Source organism: Oncorhynchus masou, chromosome 30 (genome assembly GCF_036934945.1).
Source record: "Oncorhynchus masou masou isolate Uvic2021 chromosome 30, UVic_Omas_1.1, whole genome shotgun sequence".
Lineage (NCBI taxonomy): Eukaryota > Metazoa > Chordata > Actinopteri > Salmoniformes > Salmonidae > Oncorhynchus > Oncorhynchus masou.
Window position 1 is genome coordinate 51,317,044 of NC_088241.1, and position 23,161 is coordinate 51,340,204.

Consider the following 23,161-nt stretch of genomic DNA (forward strand, 5'->3'; position numbering starts at 1 on the left):
TCCCTCGCGCTTTCATTATGCGGGGTTGTTAATAACCGCTAATTAACGTTGCTTACACGCGCCTTTAAAAGCTCCAAGCCCCATCCGTATCTCTCTTTCTTTCTCTCCTCCTGCTAGCCTTCCCAGGCAGAGCAGCATCCAATTACTTAACAGCGAAAGAATGAAGACAAGACACCGGCAGCGGGGCCACGACACTGGAACGTCGTGCGGGTGGATAACCTCACTGGCTCATATTCGTGTTGCATGTTCTGTCAAATTCTGTCTGAACACAGGCTTTAACAACGTGTCACTATGACTGCGTTTACACAGGCATCCCAATTCTGATATTTTGTTCTACTAATTGGCATTTGACCAATCAGATCAGCTGATTGGAAAGATATCTGATGTGATTGGTCAAAAGACAGATTAGTAGAACAGATATCAGAATTAGGCTGCCTGTGTAAACCCAGGGTCTTTGATATACGGTATCCCTGGGACGTCCATACCCCCCATTGAATGTGACATTTAATAGGGATAAAGTAAGAGTAAGTTTTTATTTATTTATTTACAATGATGGCCTCGGTTAGCTGCTTTGTTCAGGTGCAGAACAACAGCTCGGGAATTCGATTCAACTCGTCCAACGCTCTAACCACTAGGCTAACTGCCGCTCCAGGATTAGGGTTAGGTCAGTCAACGCACAGAGAGAAAGAGAGAGCGAGAGAGATGTTGGTTGGTAACAATGGTGCCTGACCTGATAGACCTAGAACCTGTGTTGACCACCAAATATATATGTAAAACTCTGGCCTAGTAGCATATGCCAGATATTCACAGTGTATATAATGGACATGAGACTTCCATCGGAGACATTCTACAACCCTGCTTCCCCAACATAATATTCATAGAAGGCTATATGAATAATCGCATCATGTAAATCACCACGTGATGTGATGTCAGAAGATAAACCACATTTACTCTCAAGGAAAACAATCACGAGATCGGCTTGTTGATTAATTATGCAATTATGCGTAATTGTCGAAAATCAGCCTTAACCAACGGAATAAAATATGTTAATTAATTAAAATCAAGACGTAAACCCTTACATTTTGTAATGAGCACTTGCTGTCAGTTAATGTTACTCCAGTTCACAAGTCTCTGATTATTAGGCTATTAATGGGTTATTAGGCAGATCTCTCTCCAGATGCAGTGACAGACAGGTTGATTAGTCCAGAAGATGGCGCGCGTGGAATGGATGGAAATAATATGGAGGTCGTTGGTCCGACCTTTTACGCATCTGTGTGGACACAATGGACACGAAAAGAGACAGAGGCACACACACACACACACACACACACACACACACACACACACACACACACACGCACACACACGCACACACACACACACACACACACACACACACACACACACAATATCACATTGCAAAGCGGTGATCCATGGAACACTAGCTGGAAACGTTCCTAGATCTAAGCATTTTGAACGACACACCTGTGGTTAGGCCATATCCTTAACCACTGCCCCGGGACCTGTTGCTGTTTAACTTATACTAGAGATGGGGTGTGGAAGAACTGACCCTAAAGTCAGTAGTCTGCTGAATGTGACCCCCAATACTTAGCCTAGTAAATTGACCCTGTGGTGAAAATGGTTTCTAGTGCCTATTCTGTTGCACATTAGGCTACACTTGCACGAATTCCAATTGTGACTATAACAGCAAAGCAACACAATACATTACATAAGTGCATCGGGTGTAAAAAAATTATCAAGTTAGGGTGTTATGAAAATACAAAACACACTTTGGCAAAGGGTAAAAGAGAGGGGGAACGGAAAGAGCTCGAGCCACAGTCGGGCACTGCCTCCCCTCCTCCCCCAACTTCTGCCACCCGCATGCGGCGCGCTAAATAGAGCGAACATTGAAAATGTGAAAATTGCGCTTATTTCGTCCCTCGCTAATGTGTGCTGGCATAATTAGTACGTTTAAACAAAGCGCGGATGTCCTGCTGGCTCAAACCGCGGCTGACATCTCTCTTTTCACGGGTTAATAACAGAGCGCGGATAAATGAATCAAATCGTGGCCCCCAAATTACATAGCGACGCTAAATACCCGTCTGTATTACATGCATCTGTTTGTGACGGCGGAGGAGAAAAAACGGAACATTTTATATTGTTATTAAATCTCATTACTTTGCTGATCTGAGAGCAGAAAACGAGGCCTGGAGTTTCTGACTCAATAAACGCGGTGAATTGTTTGTAATTGTCAGTAACGAGGAACATTTTGTTATGGTCACGCGTTAGAGGCCTGATTAGAATGAATGAATGAAATCCTGCCTGCAATTTGCACCAAGATGAGTGAATCGTTTTGAAATAAGATCTGGCATACAAATAATGCGTCATCATTAAAATGCATTCAATTCAATGAATTCAATATCCTATTGAATATTTTCTATGACAGAACTGAATCTTGGGCATCTCCTGGCCATGGATCTACCGTGCGCTCTAACCAGAAAACCTAATTCATTTATTTTCACAAAATAACAATACCGTTCTTGGAAATCCATGAACGAGAACTCAAACAATCAGAAGGTTCTATCACTTTTAAAAAGTTTTACAATTTTCTGAAGATATGTTTTATTGTTATTTTTCATGTTCTTCTGAATCTTAGTAACTGGGCAGCCACATAAAGGGAGAGAAGCAGAAGAAAGAAAGAAAGAAAGAAAGAAAGAAAGAGTCAATTGTAGCTTGTTGAAGTTTTGGGATTGAATTCTGAAAATGATCCTTTTAAAAGTGATGGGCTTGCGAGGCGAAGGACGGGGTCACGCCATTTTCAGCGGGTTAAAAAGACTTTCATTTAAAATTACATTCTCGATCCATCTCCCCTCTCTGGCGCCAGCCTGCAAGGCGTCCCGGCTCCCCACGCGCCTTCTCATCATCGCCATGCACCTTCACTTTTTAAGTCAATCATCCGGCAAGCAGACCATCTGATCGCCTCTGCAATTGCCGGAGAGAGGCTACGCAATTAGTGTTTCGTGTTGAAACAGTGTGTGTGTGTGTGTGTGCGTGTGTGTGGGTGTTTGTGTGTGTGTGCGTGCGTGCGTGCGTGCGTGGAGTGGGAGATGGAAGATGACAGGGCTTTTGAGAGCGTTTCTGTGGCTTTTGAGAGCGTTCCGTGTAATCAATAGCAATCAATTTATCAAATTGTCATGATAATTTGGTAGTTATTGCAGTGATTGTTTGATTATATTTACAGCTAATATAATGCAATTGTTCGTTGAAAAGGAGAGTGTATGAAGGTGCTCTACTGTAGAAATCCTTATTCTATTATAAAACATCTAGCCTGTAATCTTACATTTGTCCCGTGTTTTTCTAATTTGTCCTGGGAATACACAATATTAAAGTCCTAGTTTGCATTAGGCCTAATATAGGCCTACAGAATAAGATATGTCACTATTATTCGGAATATTTCTAAGATTACATAGGCCGAGAGTTTGGTATTTTTCATTTTCTCTCTTATTAGATAGGCTATTGATCCGAGGGACTTGATGGAATTAAAGTAGGCTATAAAACGAGGGTGACAAGGCTCACAGTAAACTATGAACTAATACTGACCTTGCCAAACGGCCTATCGAAATATGGATTATTTAGTTGAGTAAAATAATCCAGCCAGGTCAACAGTGAAGCTCTCCCAATCTCATCAGAATTAGACATTCATCCATGTTTGTCAAATGTCACATTTTTCTGTTGTTCCAAACGTAAAAAGGCATTAACTCCGAATTTTTAAGGTTAGGGTTAAGTTTAGCCATTAACTCTGAAATCTTAAAGTCCAGCGTTTCCCAAATTCAGTCCTCGGGACCTTAAGGGGTGGCCATTTATTTTTGGCCCAAACACTACACAGCTGATTCAAATTATCAAAGCTTGATGATTAGTTGATTATTTGAATCGCCTGTGTAGTGCTTGGCAAAAAAACGAAAACGTGCACCCCTTGGGGTCCCGAGGACCGAGTTTGGGAAACCCTGGGTTAGGCATTAACTCTGAATGGTTAAGGTAAATGTTAAGATCTGCGATAGTCTTAAGATAAAAATATCGAAAACAACTTTCGATTGCTGGATCCGGACATGCAACTTTTGGCACCAGAGGAAAGTTTCGGCATTAACTCTGATAGGCTTAAAACAAAAATATATAAAACTACTTTCAATCATTGGATTTGAACATGCAACTGTTGGCACCAGAGGTAGATGCTTACGCTCATCTACAACACCCTAGCAAAAGCGAAACCTGAAGGTAACAGAGCTCACTGTTGCCCCTAGTGGCCGGTTTCCACATCTAACTTCCTCAGACATGGATGCACATCGAATACTGACTTGTTTCATGGGTGCAGCCCAGCAATCATGCATCAGTTCAGCCCTTCAGTTAAAGGAAAACTCCACCTCAAAACTATCTTTTGATATTTGTTTAGTCCATTGTTGATACACTCCCAAAATGTTTTGCATGTCAGTGTGAAAAATGTCACGCTGCTTGTTTAGCGAGAACCAGCTCCTCCCAATTTGGCCCATACACAAACTCGGGACCTCTGTCTTGCTAGTACACGTGACCGTCTTCCCTCAACTGTTTTACCCGATCGTACCACCTCAAAAGCGAACTAATGAGGCAACACAAGAGGGACACTTCAGGCTGAGAAAGTTTCACACATTGCCATGTGCTACATTCAACAGGGGCCTCCCGAGGGGCACAGCGGTCTAAGGCACTGCATCGCAGTGCTAGAGGTGTCAGTACAGATCCGGGTTCGATTCAACCCATGAGCCGGCACAAGAAATTGGTTCGGGGAGGGTTTGGTCGGCTGGGACGTCCTTGTCCCATCGCGCTCTAGCGACTCCTTGTGGCGGCAGGGTGCATGCACGCTGACTTCGGTTGCCTTTAGTACGATGTTTCCTCCGACAGATTTGGTGCGGCTGGCTTCCGGGTTAAGCAGGTCAGTGTGTCAGGAAGCAGTGCGGCTTGGCGGGGTAGTTTTTCGGAGGACACGTGGCTCTCGACCTTCGCCTTTCCCGAGTCCGTACAGGAGTTGCAGCAATGGGGACAAGACTGTAATCACGAAATTGGAGAGCAAAAAGGGTAAAAAGTACCAAAAATAAATACATAAATAAAAACGTACTCAACGGCGACCCCAGCATTGAGCTAAACGCCACTGTAGATCCGACTTCACGGCACCACTGCAAAGGGTATCATGCTGCTTGCTTAGCGAGTACCACCTCAACCCAATTTGGCCCATAACTGGTGTGAACTCAGGACCTCACAAATACCTGACCGCCTTCCTCAAGCATCTTAGTCAATCTCGCCACCTCAAAAGCTAGCGGGAGACTTCAGGCTGAGGAGTAAGTTTCACATCCCATCCCATCCCAACATACAGTATTTAACCTTCAAAATATAGAAAAACAGAAATATGTGTTTTGCATCACATGATGCTGCGTTTTGCAACATACCTGCTGTATTTTTGTATTTTGAAAGTTATATACAATATATATTGAAAACTTGATTGCTGACATGCAAAACATTTTAGACTATATCAACAATTAACTAATGAAACAAATACCCAAAGATAGTTTTGGGGTGGAATTTTCCTTTAACTGAAGGGCTGAACTATGATGCATGATTATTTAACTCAACAAAATAACCCATATTTGGATAGGCCAATATAATGTCTTTATTATTGTTGTTGTAATTATTATTATTATTATTATTATTGTTACTATTGTTGGGCTATTATAATTATTATTAGCAGCATATTATTGTAGGCCTACAATATCCTTTTGAAATCCAAAAGGAAAATCGAATACTGAGTTCAATCCATCGGAACCGGGTTCCACCGCAAGCTTTGTTTTTCTCCGTTTCTCCAAAATTAAGTTTAACAGCTAAAATATATAAAGCTTCTCTTTCCCCGACGCGAGCCAATCAGGAGATATAACACACGTCAATGCGAACACGCGGAAAGCGGGGCTTGAGCCAACCAACAGTTTCTGTCATTAACGGTGGGTAGGGAGGGATAGTGAGAGGAACAATCTCGGAACGTCAGAGAGAGAGAGGGAGAGAGAGAGAGAGAGAGAGAGAGAGAGGGGAAATTGAGAGAGTGAGGGAAAGAGAGAGAAAGAAAGAGAGTGAGGGAGGGTGAGTGAGGATCATATTTAGGCTACTGCCGCTCTCCTGTCAAATAAGCGCTTCACTAAACAGATCAAAATGACTAGTCAGTTCGAAGAAGATATCCACGACCGAGGAGAATGTAAGAGTAAATCGCCCACTCTGCTCTCCTCCTATTGTATAGACAGTATTCTGGGCCGACCGAGCCCCTGTAAAGTCAGGCTGATAGGGGCGCAAAGTTTGACAGCTCTACCCGGGAGACAGGAGCACGACAAGCAGACCGAAGGTAAGACAACCCCGCTTATGAAAACATGGCTCTCCAACTTGGGAAAGGGTTGCTGAATGCTCCAATGACATGTTTTGGTTGTTGAATATAGGCAATATAACGGTGTGTGTTTATAACATGATAATAAACCATCAACATAAAGCATTGGCTACAGCTGACTGCAGAATGGAAGTAAACATTTGCTAATAATGGTCCATCAGATGTAAAAGTGTCTGAGGTTGTGCGACAGTGGAAAATAAGATATCTGTCAACTTTATCGTCGATACGATACATAGGCTACTCAAATGTGCATGCAATTGTAGACATAAATAATACATTTTCAAGTTTATTCAAACATTCTCACTTTAATGCATTGTGCATGACTTTGCATTGGACTATGCGCCTTGTTGCGCTCCGGTCTCCATTTGCTTTTCCTTCACTTACACATGTCTCGTCATCCTCTCCATACCTTTGACACCCTCACTATCGGCTCGACTAAAGATCCCCTATCCCTAGACACAGACATGCACCTTCCACCAAAGATGCGCCGGCTCTACGGACCAGGGGGGAAGTACCTGGACCACGGCCGGGGTTTAGTTCATGACATAGGGGAGAAATTGGACAAGGAGAGGCTCCTGGTGGACCAAGCCTGCGAAAGCCTCAAAATCATCCAGGCTCCACAGGTGAGCATCAGCCGGAGCAAATCGTACAGGGAGAACGCGTCCCTGATCCGGGGAGAGGGAGGCCAGAGTCCCACCGAAGGGCCGGAAGTTGGGCCTGGACTAAGGCTGGGCGAGTTAGGGTCGATGAAGTTTGACGAGGACGCGGGAAAAGAGGAGGAGAGCTGCGGGGAGACGATGGGTCTCTCCCCGAAGGACGACGAGAGGGAGAGCCTCCACGCCGGGGATGGAGACGTGAGGGACGGCGAGGACAGCGTGTGTCTGTCGGCAGGCAGTGATTCGGAGGAAGGAATGCTAAAACGCAAGCAAAGAAGATACAGGACTACATTCACCAGCTATCAGCTGGAGGAGCTGGAGAGGGCTTTCCAGAAGACACACTACCCCGACGTCTTCACCAGGTACAGTATTATCTACAGTTACAGCACAAACTAGGCACAAACTCACCCATTCATTCATATGCAACATCCCTAACATTAACGCCATCATTGTTGTAACACCTACAACAATGTCAACCAACCACGACAACATTTCGTTAAATGCACGTTTTGAATAGACGTTTCTATTTCACGGTACACTTTTTTCGTCTAAGCCTCATTAGTTGTATGCTACATAACGAACAACAAGTAGCAGTGTGCCTACTTTAGTAATAATAATAATCATAATAATAATAACGGAATAGTTGAAGTTGGAAAATATAACATTATTTTATCTTTACAGAGCCTGAGATACAACTACCAGAGGCAAACATATAACTCAGAATAATGTGAAAGAATGTCACAAATCTGCTATATCATACAATGGTGTATCAACATTTATAACATGAGGCCAAACACGCATAAGCCTTGTCATTTATGATGCCTATATTTGAATTGTGATGTCTGTGGTAACAACATTAAAACCCTTTATCGTCACTATTTATTTATGTAATAAATAGTAGGCCTAGAAAACACTCCACTTTTTATCCACTAAGGTAATTCAACCCAGCTATAATTCGAAACTGGCGAGTTGACACCTACCATGTAGCCGAATCAGTGCCTTACATAAGGCAGAACAATAGCTTAAAGTGGGAGAACCAATCCGTTTTGTCACATTTACCTAATCTCATTGTTATCGGCGATATGGATATTATTCTCATATGGAAAATTAGCTGGTGGCAGCTCGTCCGTGCGCACTGCTGATCTATTCAACGAAATGTAGGTTTCTGAGCCTGCTCAAGAGTATAAAACGCACACACCCACACACATGCACACACACGATGACGCGCACGTCAACTCTTTCTTTATTCATTCATTAGCTGAAGGTCTAGGCTACGCATCTCGAGAGAACAGAGAACGTGAAAACAGCATTTCACACAAATCATCTGTTCCTGAAAATTAAAGGCAAATAATGTTTTTGGCAGTGTCAAATATTAAATCGTGTCTATTTTTTAATTTTTGTTAAGGCTACACATATAATTCTATTTTAGACTCATTATGTTTTGCTCCACAATCACGTCATGGAATGCAATAGTTTTTCTTCTGACTGATGAATTGAGAGTAAGTCACTGCTAAGGCTGCTCTAAATAAAAAATAAAAATAAATGTTTAAATGTAACCTTTATTTAACTAGGCAAGTCAGTTAATCAGAACACCATCTTATTTACATTGACGGCCTAACGGAGAACAGTGGGTGAACTGCCTTGTTCAGGGGAAGAACGACAGATTTATCTCTATTTATCTTGTCAGATCGGGGATTCGATTCAGCAACCTTTCGGTTACTGACCCAACGCTCTAACCACTAGGCTACCTGCCTCTAGATACGTTTTTTAAAATTACATTTTTACATTTTTTAAAACATTTTTATACACGAGTAAGTCCTACTCCTTTTTTTGATGCAATAGACTACAAAATGTAGGCCTTTAAGGGAATTTCAAATGTAAAGTGTTTTTTTCAACCATTAATGAAAACCTAATATTATTGTAAAAGCAAATGTATTCTAGCTAGGCCTATGTGTTTTCAGGACCCCACAAGTAGAGTTGAATATTTAGATTTGAGATTCGATTTTTCTCATTAGCCTATTATCTTATTATAATTGTACTATTACAGAATGGAATATTACTATGCATAATGAAATGTACAACAGGCTTCAGAATGTCAATTTTTTTCATGCATGCAGCAGACAGACGGGTTAGCCTATCACTTTCAGTAAGGTAAATCATCTGTAGAACACGTTCAAGATAATTTCTATTCCTTATGTTTTAAACGGGGATTTGGAAAATATTATTTAACAATGGCAACATGAGCCAAATAATAAATAAGCTATTGTTGATCGATGTTTTTGTGCGTTTATTATTTCTAAGGCGAAATTGTGGTAATCAATTTGTGCATGTATAGACTTCTATTTCAGCCAAGCACATGATGTCTTTGTAATAGTTTGGATGTCATTATTTCCAAATTCCACCATTATGTTGTTCCACTGACTCTAAAGAAACCCATTGTATAAGGCAGCTATTATGGGGAAAAAAGACAGATTACAATACAATCACCCTGACAATTTTCCTCAAACCATCGCAAGGAAAATAGCATAAATGACCGTCGTTTCTCTGTGGGTTTTCGGTGTCTAAAAAATAACTATTTTCTTGTATTGTTACGGGTGCGGGAGAGATAAAAAAAAACATTCGAGTTCTCGATCAAAAACGGTAACCTCTTTTCTTGCCTTTTCAGAGAAGAGCTTGCGATGCGGCTGGATCTGACCGAGGCGCGCGTCCAAGTAAGTGGCTTTTTAACGTTTTATTGCTGCAATTATGGCTGACTGTCGCTTTCAACTAAAATGGTTATATAATAACACTTAAACATTTCAAATAGGTTATTGAAATAAATAGGCTACCAAATTAGAAACGAATATAAAGGCCAGTACCACTTAGTCTTAGAGTATGTAATGAAACAATTCCTATTTTATTATTATTAGGCCTTTGTCTTGTTATAATAATCAAAAACGTCAAATGCATATTTATACAATGTAGGCCTAACATCATTTCCAAGCATCTTCAGATTTACACCTTCATAGAATCATAATTTTACTAAGTCTATAATTATTTGTATTTCCCAATATTCCTACGTTATTTGCTGTTTTTTGTGTTGACATGACGCATACAATAAAGTTGGCACAAGTTCAGGCCTTTAGCAGTAGCTATATGGATAAAAGTCTTTATGAGGGTCTGAGTGATTTACTACCCTGAAATGTGTTAAATGACCCCAATCGCTGCGTAGCGAAGCTCCATCCTGTTATTGGAAGTTATTACATGCACCGAGGGACGTTTTAACGGTAATTAAGCGGACGCGGACGATTCATAAAAGCGCACTTAGTCCAAGAGCAAACACGAGCTATTCTCAGGGAGAAAATGGTGTTTGAATTACCATCGCCGGAACGAGAGAGAGAGAGAGAGAGAGGGGAGGTGTATGAGGTGGAGAGGGAGGAAGAGAGAGAGGGAGGGGGAGATGGAGATGGAAAGAAAGAGAAGAGAGGAGAGGAGAGGAGAGGGGAGGGGGAGAAAGGGGTGGCTGCAGAATAATGCTATTTGATTTCTCATTTTGTGATTGCAATAGAGCCGCATTGATCCGATGCTTTGCACTTGGAGCGAATGAGGGACCATTAAAGGTGTTTGCTCCCCCCCCCCCCCCCATCTCCTCTCCTCTCCTCTCCTATCTCTCCATAGAGAGCGTGGCTTGCATGTATTAGCCCAGGGCTCATAACCAAAGAGACAGTTCAAACACAGCGATGCTCCATCCGGGGTTACGGCCGATATAAAACAACAGATGTCCCTTCGCCGGACCGTAGGTGAACAAATCACTTAACGGGCGCCATCGGGAGGTGATAAAACTCGTACATTCCCGAGGGGCCGTGTAATGCTAAACAGCTACCAACGGAATAGTGTGTGTGTGTGTGTGTTTGTGTGCGCGCGCAGGGCTAATATCGTTCACTTTCTCTTACTGTTGACATTTTCTTCCATTGTTAGAGCCCCTGTTTCAGCAGCGAGAGGGGGGGGCGTGGGAAAGTTAAATACCCTTTGGAAATGACTTGTTCAACATTTTGAAGAATTTAATTTAAAGCGCATTAATTGTTATTGGACTCTGTTCAGCTGCTATTCTCCCCATCTTTTGTTAACACGGTTCTTAATTACGGCGCGCCACACCGATCTCAGTCTATCCGTCAGACTGCAGGGGGAACTGATTTTAATTAGCTAACTTTAGACTAACGGACCATGAGGGAGCGCGGGTTTTAGTGCTTGTGTAATTACCGCTGACTTTCTGCCTGTTTGTCACCTCATGAACCAGAGCGATGGGATCTTCCGTTTACACAGGAGCTTGTGCTCGAGTAGGTTCGATGTGGCACAGCAAGGGTTTCCCGGTCTTCCAAATATAGGCAGCTGCCTAAATAACCTTGTCACCTTATATCGCTCCAAAGTTGTTCATGTTTCTCAATATCAATTTGTAGGAAGCCAGCATAGGCAGACACCTTTGTTTTTATTCTGCTAAAACGTATCTATTCAATCAATCTAGTAAACCTATACAAAATTAAATGTAGCCTACGTATTTCTATGTTAGCTAACCTCTGACCTCTCTCCCACTCTCTCCCTATAGGTATGGTTTCAGAATCGTCGTGCTAAGTGGCGTAAGCGTGAAAAGGCAGGTGTCCAGACGCACCCCTCTGGACTCCCTTTCCCTGGCCCCCTGTCAGCCGCCCACCCCCTCAGCCACTACCTGGATGGGGGTCCCTTTCCCCCACACCCTCACCCTGTCCTGGAGTCTGCCTGGACAGCTGCTGCTGCCGCAGCAGCTGCATTTCCTGGTCTAGCTCATCCCCATAGCAACCACTCAGGCCAGCACCTAGGGACACCGCTGGGCCTCGGAACATTCCTGGGTACAGCCGCTATGTTCCGTCACCCCGCCTTCATGGGACCCACCTTCGGCAGGTGAGACAATAGGTACCTCTACTTTCATAAACTTGTATACTTAACACCTGTACTGTACCCTATAACACCACCTCACACCTGTACTGTATCCTATAACACCACCTCACACCTGTACCCTATAACACCACCTCACACCTGTACCCTATAACACCACCTCACACCTGTACTGTACCCTATAACACCACCTCACACCTGTACTGTACCCTATAACACCACCTCACTACTGTACCCTATAACACCACCTCACACCTGTACTGTATCCTATAACACCATCTCACACCTGTACTGTACCCTATAACACCACCTCACACCTGTACTGTATCCTATAACACCACCTCACACCTGTACTGTATCCTACAACACCACCTCACACCTGTACTGTAACAATAACACCACCTCACTACTGTACCCTATTACACCACCTCAGACCTGTACTGTATCCTATAACACCATCTCACACCTGTACTGTATAACACCATCTCACACCCGTACTGTTTCTTATAACACCACCTTACTACTGTACTGTACCCTACAACACCACCTGACTAATGTATCCCATAACACCATCTCACACCTGTACTGTACCCTATAACACAATCTCACACCTGTACTGTACCCTATAACACCACCTGACTAATGTACCCCATAACACCATCTCACACCTGTACTGTACCCTATAACACCATCTCACACCTGTACTGTACCCTATAACACCACCTCAAACCTGTACCCTATAACACCACCTCACACCTGTACTGTACCCTATAACACAACCTCACACCTGTACTGTACCCTATAACACCACACCACACCTGTACTGTACCCTATAACACCTCCTCACACCTTTACCCTATAACACCATCTCACACCTGTACTGTACCCTATAACACCATCTCACACCTGTACTGTACCCTATAACACCATCTCACACACTGTACTATAACACCACCTCACACCTGTACTGTAACCTATAACACCACCTCACTACCTGTACCCTATAACACCACCTCACACCTGTACTGTACCCTATAACACCACCTCACACCTGTACTGTATAATATAACACCACCTCACTACTATACCCAATAACACCACCTCACTACTATACCCGATAACACCACCTCACTACTGTACCCTATAACATCACCTCACACCTGTACTGTACCCTATAACACCATCTGACACCTGTACCGTATCCTATAACACCAACTCACACCTGTACTGTAACATATAACAGCACCTCACTACTGTACCCTATTACACCCACCTAACACCACCTCAGACCTGTACTGTATACCCTATAACACCATCTCACACCTGTACTGTATAACACCATCTCACACCTGTACTGTACCCTATAACACCACCTAACTACCTGTACTGTACCCTATAACACCACCTGTACCCTATAACACCACTAATGTATCCTATAACACCATCTCACACCTGTACTGTACCATATAACACCACCTCACACCTGTACTGTACCCTATAACACCATCTGACACCTGTACTGTATCCTATAACACCAACTCACACCTGTACTGTATCCTATAACACCATCTCACACCTGTACTGTACCCTATAACACCACCTCACTACTGTACCCTATAACACCACCTCACACCTGTACTGTAACCTATAACAACACCTTTCTACTGTACCCTATAACACCATCTCACACCTGTACTGTACCCTATAACACCATCTCACACCTGTACTGTACCCTATACCACCACCTCACTACTGTACCCTATAACACCATCTCACACCTGTACTGTATCCTATAACACCAACTCACAGCAGTACCCTAGAACACCATCTCACACCTGTACCCTAGAACACCAGCTCACACCTGAACTGTATCCTATAACACCATCTCACACCTGCATTGTACCATATAACACCACCTCACTACTGTACCCTATAACACCACCTCACACCTGTACTGTACCCTATAACACAATCTCACACCTGTACTGTTCCCTATAACACCACCACTCTACTGTACCCTATAACACCACCTCACACCTGTGCTGTACCCTATAACACCACCTCACACCTGTACTGTACCCTATAACACCACCCCACACCTGTACTGTACCCTATAACACCACCACTCTACTGTATCCTATAACACCACCTCACACCTGTACTGTACCCCATAACACCACCTCACTACTGTACCCTGTAACACCACCTCACACCTGTACTGTACCGTATAACACAACCTCACACCTGTACTTTTCCCTATAACACCACCTCACACCTGTACCCTATAACACCACCTCACACCTGTACTGTACCCTATAACACCATCTCACACCTGTACTGTACCCTATAACACCATCTCACACCTCTACTGTACCCTATAACACCACCTAACACCTGTACTGTACCCTATAACACAATCTCACACCACCTCACCACTGTACCCTATAACACCATCTCACACCTGTACTGTATCCTATAACACCACCTCACACCTGTGCTGTACCCTATAACATCACCTCACACCTGTACTGTACCCTATAACACCACCCCACACCTGTACTGTACCCTATAACACCACCACTCTACTGAATCCTATAACACCACCTCACACCTGTACAGTACCCCATAACACCACCTCACTACTGTACCCTGTAACACCACCTCACACCTGTACTGTACCCTATAACACCACCTCACACCTGTACTGTACCCTATAACACCACCTCACACCTGTACTGTACCCTATAATACCACCTCACACCTGTACTGTACCCTATAACACCACCTCACTACTATATCCCATAACACCACCTCACTACTATATCCTATAACACCACCTCACTACTGTACCTATAACACCATCTCACACCTGTACTGTACCCTATAACACCACCTCACACCTGTACTGTACCCTATAACACCATCTCACACCTGTACTGTACCCTATACCACCACCTCACTACTGTACCCTATAACACCACCTCACACCTGTACTGTACCCTATAACACCATCTCACACCTGTACTGTACCCTATACCACCACCTCACTACTGTACCCTAAAACACCACCTCACACCTGTACTGTACCCTATAACACCATCTCACACCTGTACTGTTCCCTATAACACCACCACTCTACTGTACCCTATAACACCACCTCACACCTGTGCTGTACCCTATAACACCACCTCACACCTGTACTGTACCCTATAACACCACCCCACACCTGTACTGTACCCTATAACACCACCACTCTACTGTATCCTATAACACCACCTCACACCTGTACTGTACCCCATAACACCACCTCACTACTGTACCCTGTAACACCACCTCACACCTGTACTGTACCGTATAACACCACCTCACACCTGTACTGTTCCCTATAACACCACCTCACACCTGTACCCTATAACACCACCTCACACCTGTACTGTACCCTATAACACCATCTCACACCTGTACTGTACCCTATAACACCATCTCACACCTCTACTGTACCCTATAACACCACCTAACACCTGTACTGTACCCTATAACACAATCTCACACCACCTCACCACTGTACCCTATAACACCATCTCACACCTGTACTGTATCCTATAACACCACCTCACACTTGTGCTGTACCCTATAACATCACCTCACACCTGTACTGTACCCTATAACACCACCACTCTACTGAATCCTATAACACCACCTCACACCTGTACAGTACCCCATAACACCACCTCACTACTGTACCCTGTAACACCACCTCACACCCGTACTGTATCCTATAACACCAACTCACAGCAGTACCCTAGAACACCATCTCACACCTGTACCCTATAACACCAGCTCACACCTGTACTGTATCCTATAACACCTGTATTGTACCATATAACACCACCTCACTACTGTACCCTATAACACCACCTCACACCTGTACTGTAACCTATAACACCACCTCACTACTGTACCCTATAACACCACCTCACACCTGTACTGTACCCTATAACACCATCTCACACCTGTACTGTTCCCTATAACACCACCACTCTACTGTACCCTATAACACCACCTCACACCTGTGCTGTACCCTATAACACCACCTCACACCTGTACTGTACCCTATAACACCACCCCACACCTGTACTGTACCCTATAACACCACCACTCTACTGTATCCTATAACACCACCTCACACCTGTACTGTACCCCATAACACCACCTCACTACTGTACCCTGTAACACCACCTCACACCTGTACTGTACCCTATAACACCACCTCACACCTGTACTGTTCCCTATAACACCACCTCACACCCTGTACCCTATAACACCACCTCACGGGTCCTGTGTGGCCAGTCGGTAGAGCATGGCGCCAACGCCAGCACCTGGGTATTCCCGCTGGGACCACCCATATGTAAAAGTAGTGGCCCCACCTGTACTTGTAAGTCGCTTTGGACAAAAGCGTCTGCTAAATGGGATATATTATTATTTATATTATATTTTACTGTACCCTATAATATCACCTCACACCTGTACTGTACCCTATAACACCACCTCACTACTATATCCTATAACACCACCTCACTACTATATCCTATAACACCACCTCACTACTGTACCTATAACACCATCTCTCACCTGTACTGTACCCTATAACACCACCTCACACCTGTACTGTACCCTATAACACCACCTCACACCTGTACTGTATCATATAACACCACCTCACTACTGTACGCTATAACACCACCTCACTACTGTACGCTATAACACCACCTCACACCTGTACTTTATCCTATAACACCACCTCACTACTACACCCGATAACACCATCTCACACCTATACTGTATCCTATAACACCACCTCACACCTGTACTGTACCCTATAACACCACCTCACACCTGTACTGTACCCTATAACACCACCTCACACCTGTACTGTATCATATAACACCACCTCACTACTGTACGCTATAACACCACCTCACTACTGTACCCTATAACACCATCTCACACCTGTACTGTATCCTATACCACATCACACCTGTACTGTACCCTATAACACCACCTCACACCTGTACCCTACAACACCACCTCACAACTGTACTGTACCCTATAACACCACCTCACACCTGTACTGTACCCTATAACACCACCTCACACCTGTACTGTACCCTACAACACCATCTCACACCTGTACTGTACCCTATAACACCATCTCACACCTGTACTGTAACCTATAACACAATCTCACACCACCTCACTACTGTACCCTATAACACCATCTCACACCTGTATTGTATCCTATAACACCACCTCACACCTGTACTGTACCCTATAACACCACCCCACACCTGTACTGTACCCTATAACACCACCACACTACTGTACCCTATTACACCACCTCACACCTGTACTGTACCCTATAACACCACCTCACACCTGTACTGTACCCTATAACACCACCTCACACCTGTACCCTATAACACCATCTCACACCTGTACTGTACCATATAACACCACCTCACACCTGTACTGTATCCTATAACACCACCTCACACCTGTACTGTACCCTATATAACACCACCTCACTACTGTACGCTATAACACCACCTCACACCTGTACTTTATCCTATAACACCACCTCACTACTACACCCGATAACACCATCTCACACCTATACTGTATCCTATAACACCACCTCACACCTGTACTGTACCCTATAACACCACCTCACACCTGTACTGTACCCTATAACACCACCTCACACCTGTACTGTATCAAATAACACCACCTCACTACTGTACGCTATAACACCACCTCACTACTGTACCCTATAACACCATCTCACACCTGTACTGTATCCTATACCACCTCACACCTGTACTGTACCCTATAACACCACCTCACACCTGTACCCTACAACACCACCTCACATTGCATTTACATTTACATTGAAGTCATTTAGCAGACGCTCTTATCCAGAGCGACTTACAAATTGTACCCTATAACACCATCTCACAACTGTACTGTACCCTATAACACCACCTCACACCTGTACTGTACCCTATAACACCACCTCACACCTGTACTGTACCCTACAACACCATCTCACACCTGTACTGTACCCTATAACACCATCTCACACCTGTACTGTACCCTATAACACCACCTCACACCTGTACTGTAACCTATAACACAATCTCACACCACCTCACTACTGTACCCTATAACACCATCTCACACCTGTATTGTATCCTATAACACCACCTCACACCTGTACTGTACCCTATAACACCACCCCACACCTGTACTGTACCCTATAACACCACCACACTACTGTACCCTATTACACCACCTCACACCTGTACTGTACCCTATAACACCACCTCACACCTGTACTGTACCCTATAACACCACCTCACACCTGTACCCTATAACACCATCTCACACCTGTACTGTACCATATAACACCAACTCACACCTGTACTGTATCCTATAACACCACCTCACACCTGTACTGTACCCTATATAACACCACCTCACTACTGTACTGTACCCTATAACATCACCTCACTACTGTACCCCATAACACCATCTCACACCTGTACTGTACCCTATAACACCATCTCACACCTGTACTGTACCCTATAACACCACCTGACTACTGTACCCCATAACACCATCTCACACCTGTACTGTACCCTATAACACCACCTCACACCTGTACCCTATAACACCACCTCACACCTGTACTGTACCCTATAACACCATCTCACACCTGTACTGTACCCTATAACACCATCTCACACCTGTACTGTACCCTAAAACACCACCTTACACCTGTACCCTATTACACCACCTCACACCTGTACTGTACCCGATAACACCACCTCACTACCATACCCGATAACACCACCTCACTACTGTACCCTATAACACCATCTCACACCTGTACTGTATCCTATAACACCACCTCACACCTGTACTGTACCCTATAACACCACCTCACACCTGTACTGTATCCTATAACACCAACTCACAGCAGTACCCTATAACACCACCTCACTACTGTACCCTATAACACCACCTCATACCTGTACTGTAACCTATAACACCACCTCACTACTGTACCCTATAACACCACCTCACACCTGTACTGTACCCTATAACACCATCTCACACCTGTACTGTACCCTATAACACCACCTCACACCTGCACTGTACCCTATAACACAATCTCACACCACCTCACACCTGTACTGTACCCTATAACACCATCTCACACCTGTACTGTATCCTATAACACCACCTCACACCTGTACTGTACCCTATAACACCACCTCACACCTGTACTGTACCCTATAACACCACCCCACACCTGTACTGTACCATATAACACCACCACAGTACTGTATCCTATAACACCACCTCACACCTGTACTGTACCATATAACACCACCTCACTACTGTACTGTATACTATAACACCACCTCACTACTATACCCGATAACACCATCTCACTACTGTACCCTATAACACCACCTCACTACTGTACCCTATAACACCACCTCACTACTGTATCCTATAACACCACCTCACTACTGTATCCTATAACACCACCTCACTACTGTATCCTATAACACCACCTCACTACTATATCCTACAACACCACCTCACACCAGTACTGTACCCTATAACACCATCTCACATCTGTACTGTACCCTATAACACCACCTCACACCTGTACTGTACCCTATAACACCACCTGACTACTGTACCCCATAACACCATTTCACACCTGTACTGTACCCTATAACACCATCTCACACCTGTACTGTACCCTATACCACCACCTCACTACAGTACCCTATAACACCACCTCACACCAGTACTGTAACCTATAACACCACCTCACACCTGTATCCTATAACACCACCTCACACCTGTACTGTACCCTATAACACTACCCCACACCTGTACTGTATCCTATAACACTACCCCACACCTGTACTGTATCCTATAACAACACCTCACTACTGTATCCTATAACACCACCTCACACCTGTACTGTACCCTATAACACCACCTCACTACTGTACTGTATCCTATAACACCACCTCACACCTGTACTGTACCCTATAACACCACCTCACACCTGTATCCTATAACACCACCTCACACCTGTACTGTACCCTATAACACTACCCCACACCTGTACTGTATCCTATAACACTACCCCACACCTGTACTGTATCCTATAACAACACCTCACACCTGTACTGTACCCTATAACACTACCCCACACCTGTACTGTATCCTATAACAACACCTCACTACTGTATCCTATAACACCACCTCACACCTGTACTGTACCCTATAACACCACCTCACTACTGTACTGTATCCTATAACACTATCTCACACCTATACTGTATCCTATAACACCACCTCACTACTGTATCCTATAACACCACTTCACACCTGTACTGTACCCTATAACACCACCTCACACCTGTACTGTACCCTATAACACCACCTCACTACTGTACTGTATCCTATAACACTATCTCACACCTATACTGTATCCTATAACACCACATCACACCTATACTGTATCCTATAACACCATCACAACACCACCTCACTACTACACCCGATAACACCACCTCACTACTGTACTGTACCCTATAACACCACCTCACACCTGTACTGTACCCTATAACACCACCTCACACCTGTACCCTATAACACCACCTCACACCTGTACCCTATAACACCACCTCACTACTGTACTGTACCCTATAACACCACCTCACACCTGTACTGTACCCTATAACACCACCTCACACCTGTACTGTATCCTATAACACCACCTCACACCTGTACTGCACCCTATAACATCACCTCACTACTGTATCCTATAACACCACCCCACACCTGTACTGTACCCTATAACACTACCCCACACCTGTACTGTATCCTATAACACCACCTCACTACTGTATCCTATAACACCACCTCACACCTGTACTCTACCCTATAACACCATCTCACACCTGTACTGTACCCTAACACCACCTCACTACTGTACTGTACCCTATAACATCACCTCACTCCTGTATCCTATAACACCACCTCACACCTGTACTGTACCCTATAACACTACCCCACAACTGTACTGTATCCTATAACACCACCTCACTACTGTACTGTATCCTATAACACCACCTCACTACTACACCCGATAACACCACCTCACTACTGTACTGTACCCTATAACACCACCTCACACCTGTACTGTACCCTATAACACCACCTCACACCTGTACCCTATAACACCACCTCACTACTGTACTGTACCCTATAACACCACCTCACACCTGTACTGTACCCTATAACACCATCTCACACCTGTACTGTACCCTATAACACCACCTCACACCTGTACTGTACCCTATAACACCACCTCACTACTGTACTGTATCCTATAACACCACCTCACTACTACACCCGATAACACCACCTCACTACTGTACTGTACCCTATAACACCACCTCACACCTGTACTGTACCCTATAACACCACCTCACACCTGTACCCTATAACACCACCTCACTACTGTACTGTACCCTATAACACCACCTCACACCTGTACTGTACCCTATTACACCACCTCACACCTGTACTGTACCCTATAACACTACCCCACACCTGTACTGTATCCTATAACACTACCCCACACCTGTACTGTATCCTATAACACCACCTCACTACTGTATCCTATAACACCACCTCACACCTGTACTGTACCCTATAACACCATCTCACACCTGTATCCTATAACACCACCTCACTACTGTACTGTACCCTATAACATCCCCACAACTGTACTGTATCCTATAACACCACCTCACACTACTGTACCCTATAACACTACCCACAACTGTACTGTACCCTATAACACCATCTCACACCTGTACTGTACGCTATAACACCACCTCACACCTGTACTTTATCCTATAACACCACCTCACTACTACACCCGATAACACCATCTCACACCTATACTGTATCCTATAACACCACCTCACTACTGTACTGTATCCTATAACACTATCTCACACCTATACTGTATCCTATAACACCACCTTACACTGGTGACCATAAGCATCCATCATCCTCAGTACTATTACGTAGACAGAGCAGGCCCCCCTGACCTCTACCTTTGTTGGTCTCATTAGGATGTTAGTTTTCAGCCCTGAATGTTGCTTGGGGTGTTTTGCTCATGAGACTATGTTGGTGTGCATTCATGTCAGTGTTGATAGTAATTAGCTGACAGTGTGATGCTGACAACCAAGCTGTTAGCGGAGGTGCCAAAACAGACACACACTCCAAACACATGGAATGTATCTCAATAATCTAAAGTGGCTTCCTCTTCTTATATCCTTTTTTTCTGCACTGGTGTAAAAATGCTGGTGAAGCCATTTACTTTCTGGTCTAACACTCTCTTCTTTCTCCCATCCCTTCATCGGTCATCCCTGCTTCTCTTTTAGGCTCTTCTCCAGTATGGGCCCTCTGACCAGTGCTTCCACCGCCGCTGCACTCCTCCGCCAGCCTGCCCCGCCCGTCGAGACTCCCTCCATCCCTCCGCCAGTCCTCTCCGAACCTTCTTCCTCCTCTCCCTCCTCCTTAGCTGCAGCGGATCGCAGGGCCTCCAGTATTGCAGCTCTGAGGCTGAAGGCTAAAGAGCACTCTGCTCAGATCACCCAGCTCAACATCCTGCCCAGCGGAGCTCCTGGGAAGGAGGTGTGCTGAACAGCTGTTACCCCACCCAGCACTCTCTTTCCTAAGCTTCTGTCCATCCCCTGCCCCCCCTCTCCACCTCTCATATCCCTGCAGATCTGGGAAAGGAGTGGTGGATGGATCCAACCCTGACCCCTGATATCTGTCTCCTAAACCCTAAAACCTCTTACCCTCAAACAAAAAGCATGACCAAATTCAAATAGCACTGGCAAACCAGAGCGCTGTGTGTGTGTGTGTGTGTGTGAGAGAGAGAGCGCATCATCCCCCCCCACTCTTCCAGGTCTCCTGGATGAGTGTAACCTTTAGCTGTAGAGCCCTTTCTTCCAGAATCTGACACACACACACCTCC

The 23,161-nt window shown here is 44.4% G+C and overlaps 1 protein-coding gene across 1 annotated transcript; it reads left to right on the top strand.

The window, feature by feature from the left end:
• Positions 1-6,206: 6,206 nt before the first annotated feature.
• On the top strand, positions 6,207-22,824 carry arxa (aristaless related homeobox a). Its single transcript, XM_064949904.1, has 5 exons — positions 6,207-6,409; positions 6,890-7,466; positions 9,770-9,815; positions 11,687-12,018; positions 22,563-22,824. Exons 1-5 carry the CDS (start codon positions 6,223-6,225, stop codon positions 22,822-22,824), a joined length of 1,404 nt encoding a protein of 467 aa, XP_064805976.1. The 5' UTR covers positions 6,207-6,222.
• Positions 22,825-23,161: the final 337 nt, after the last annotated feature.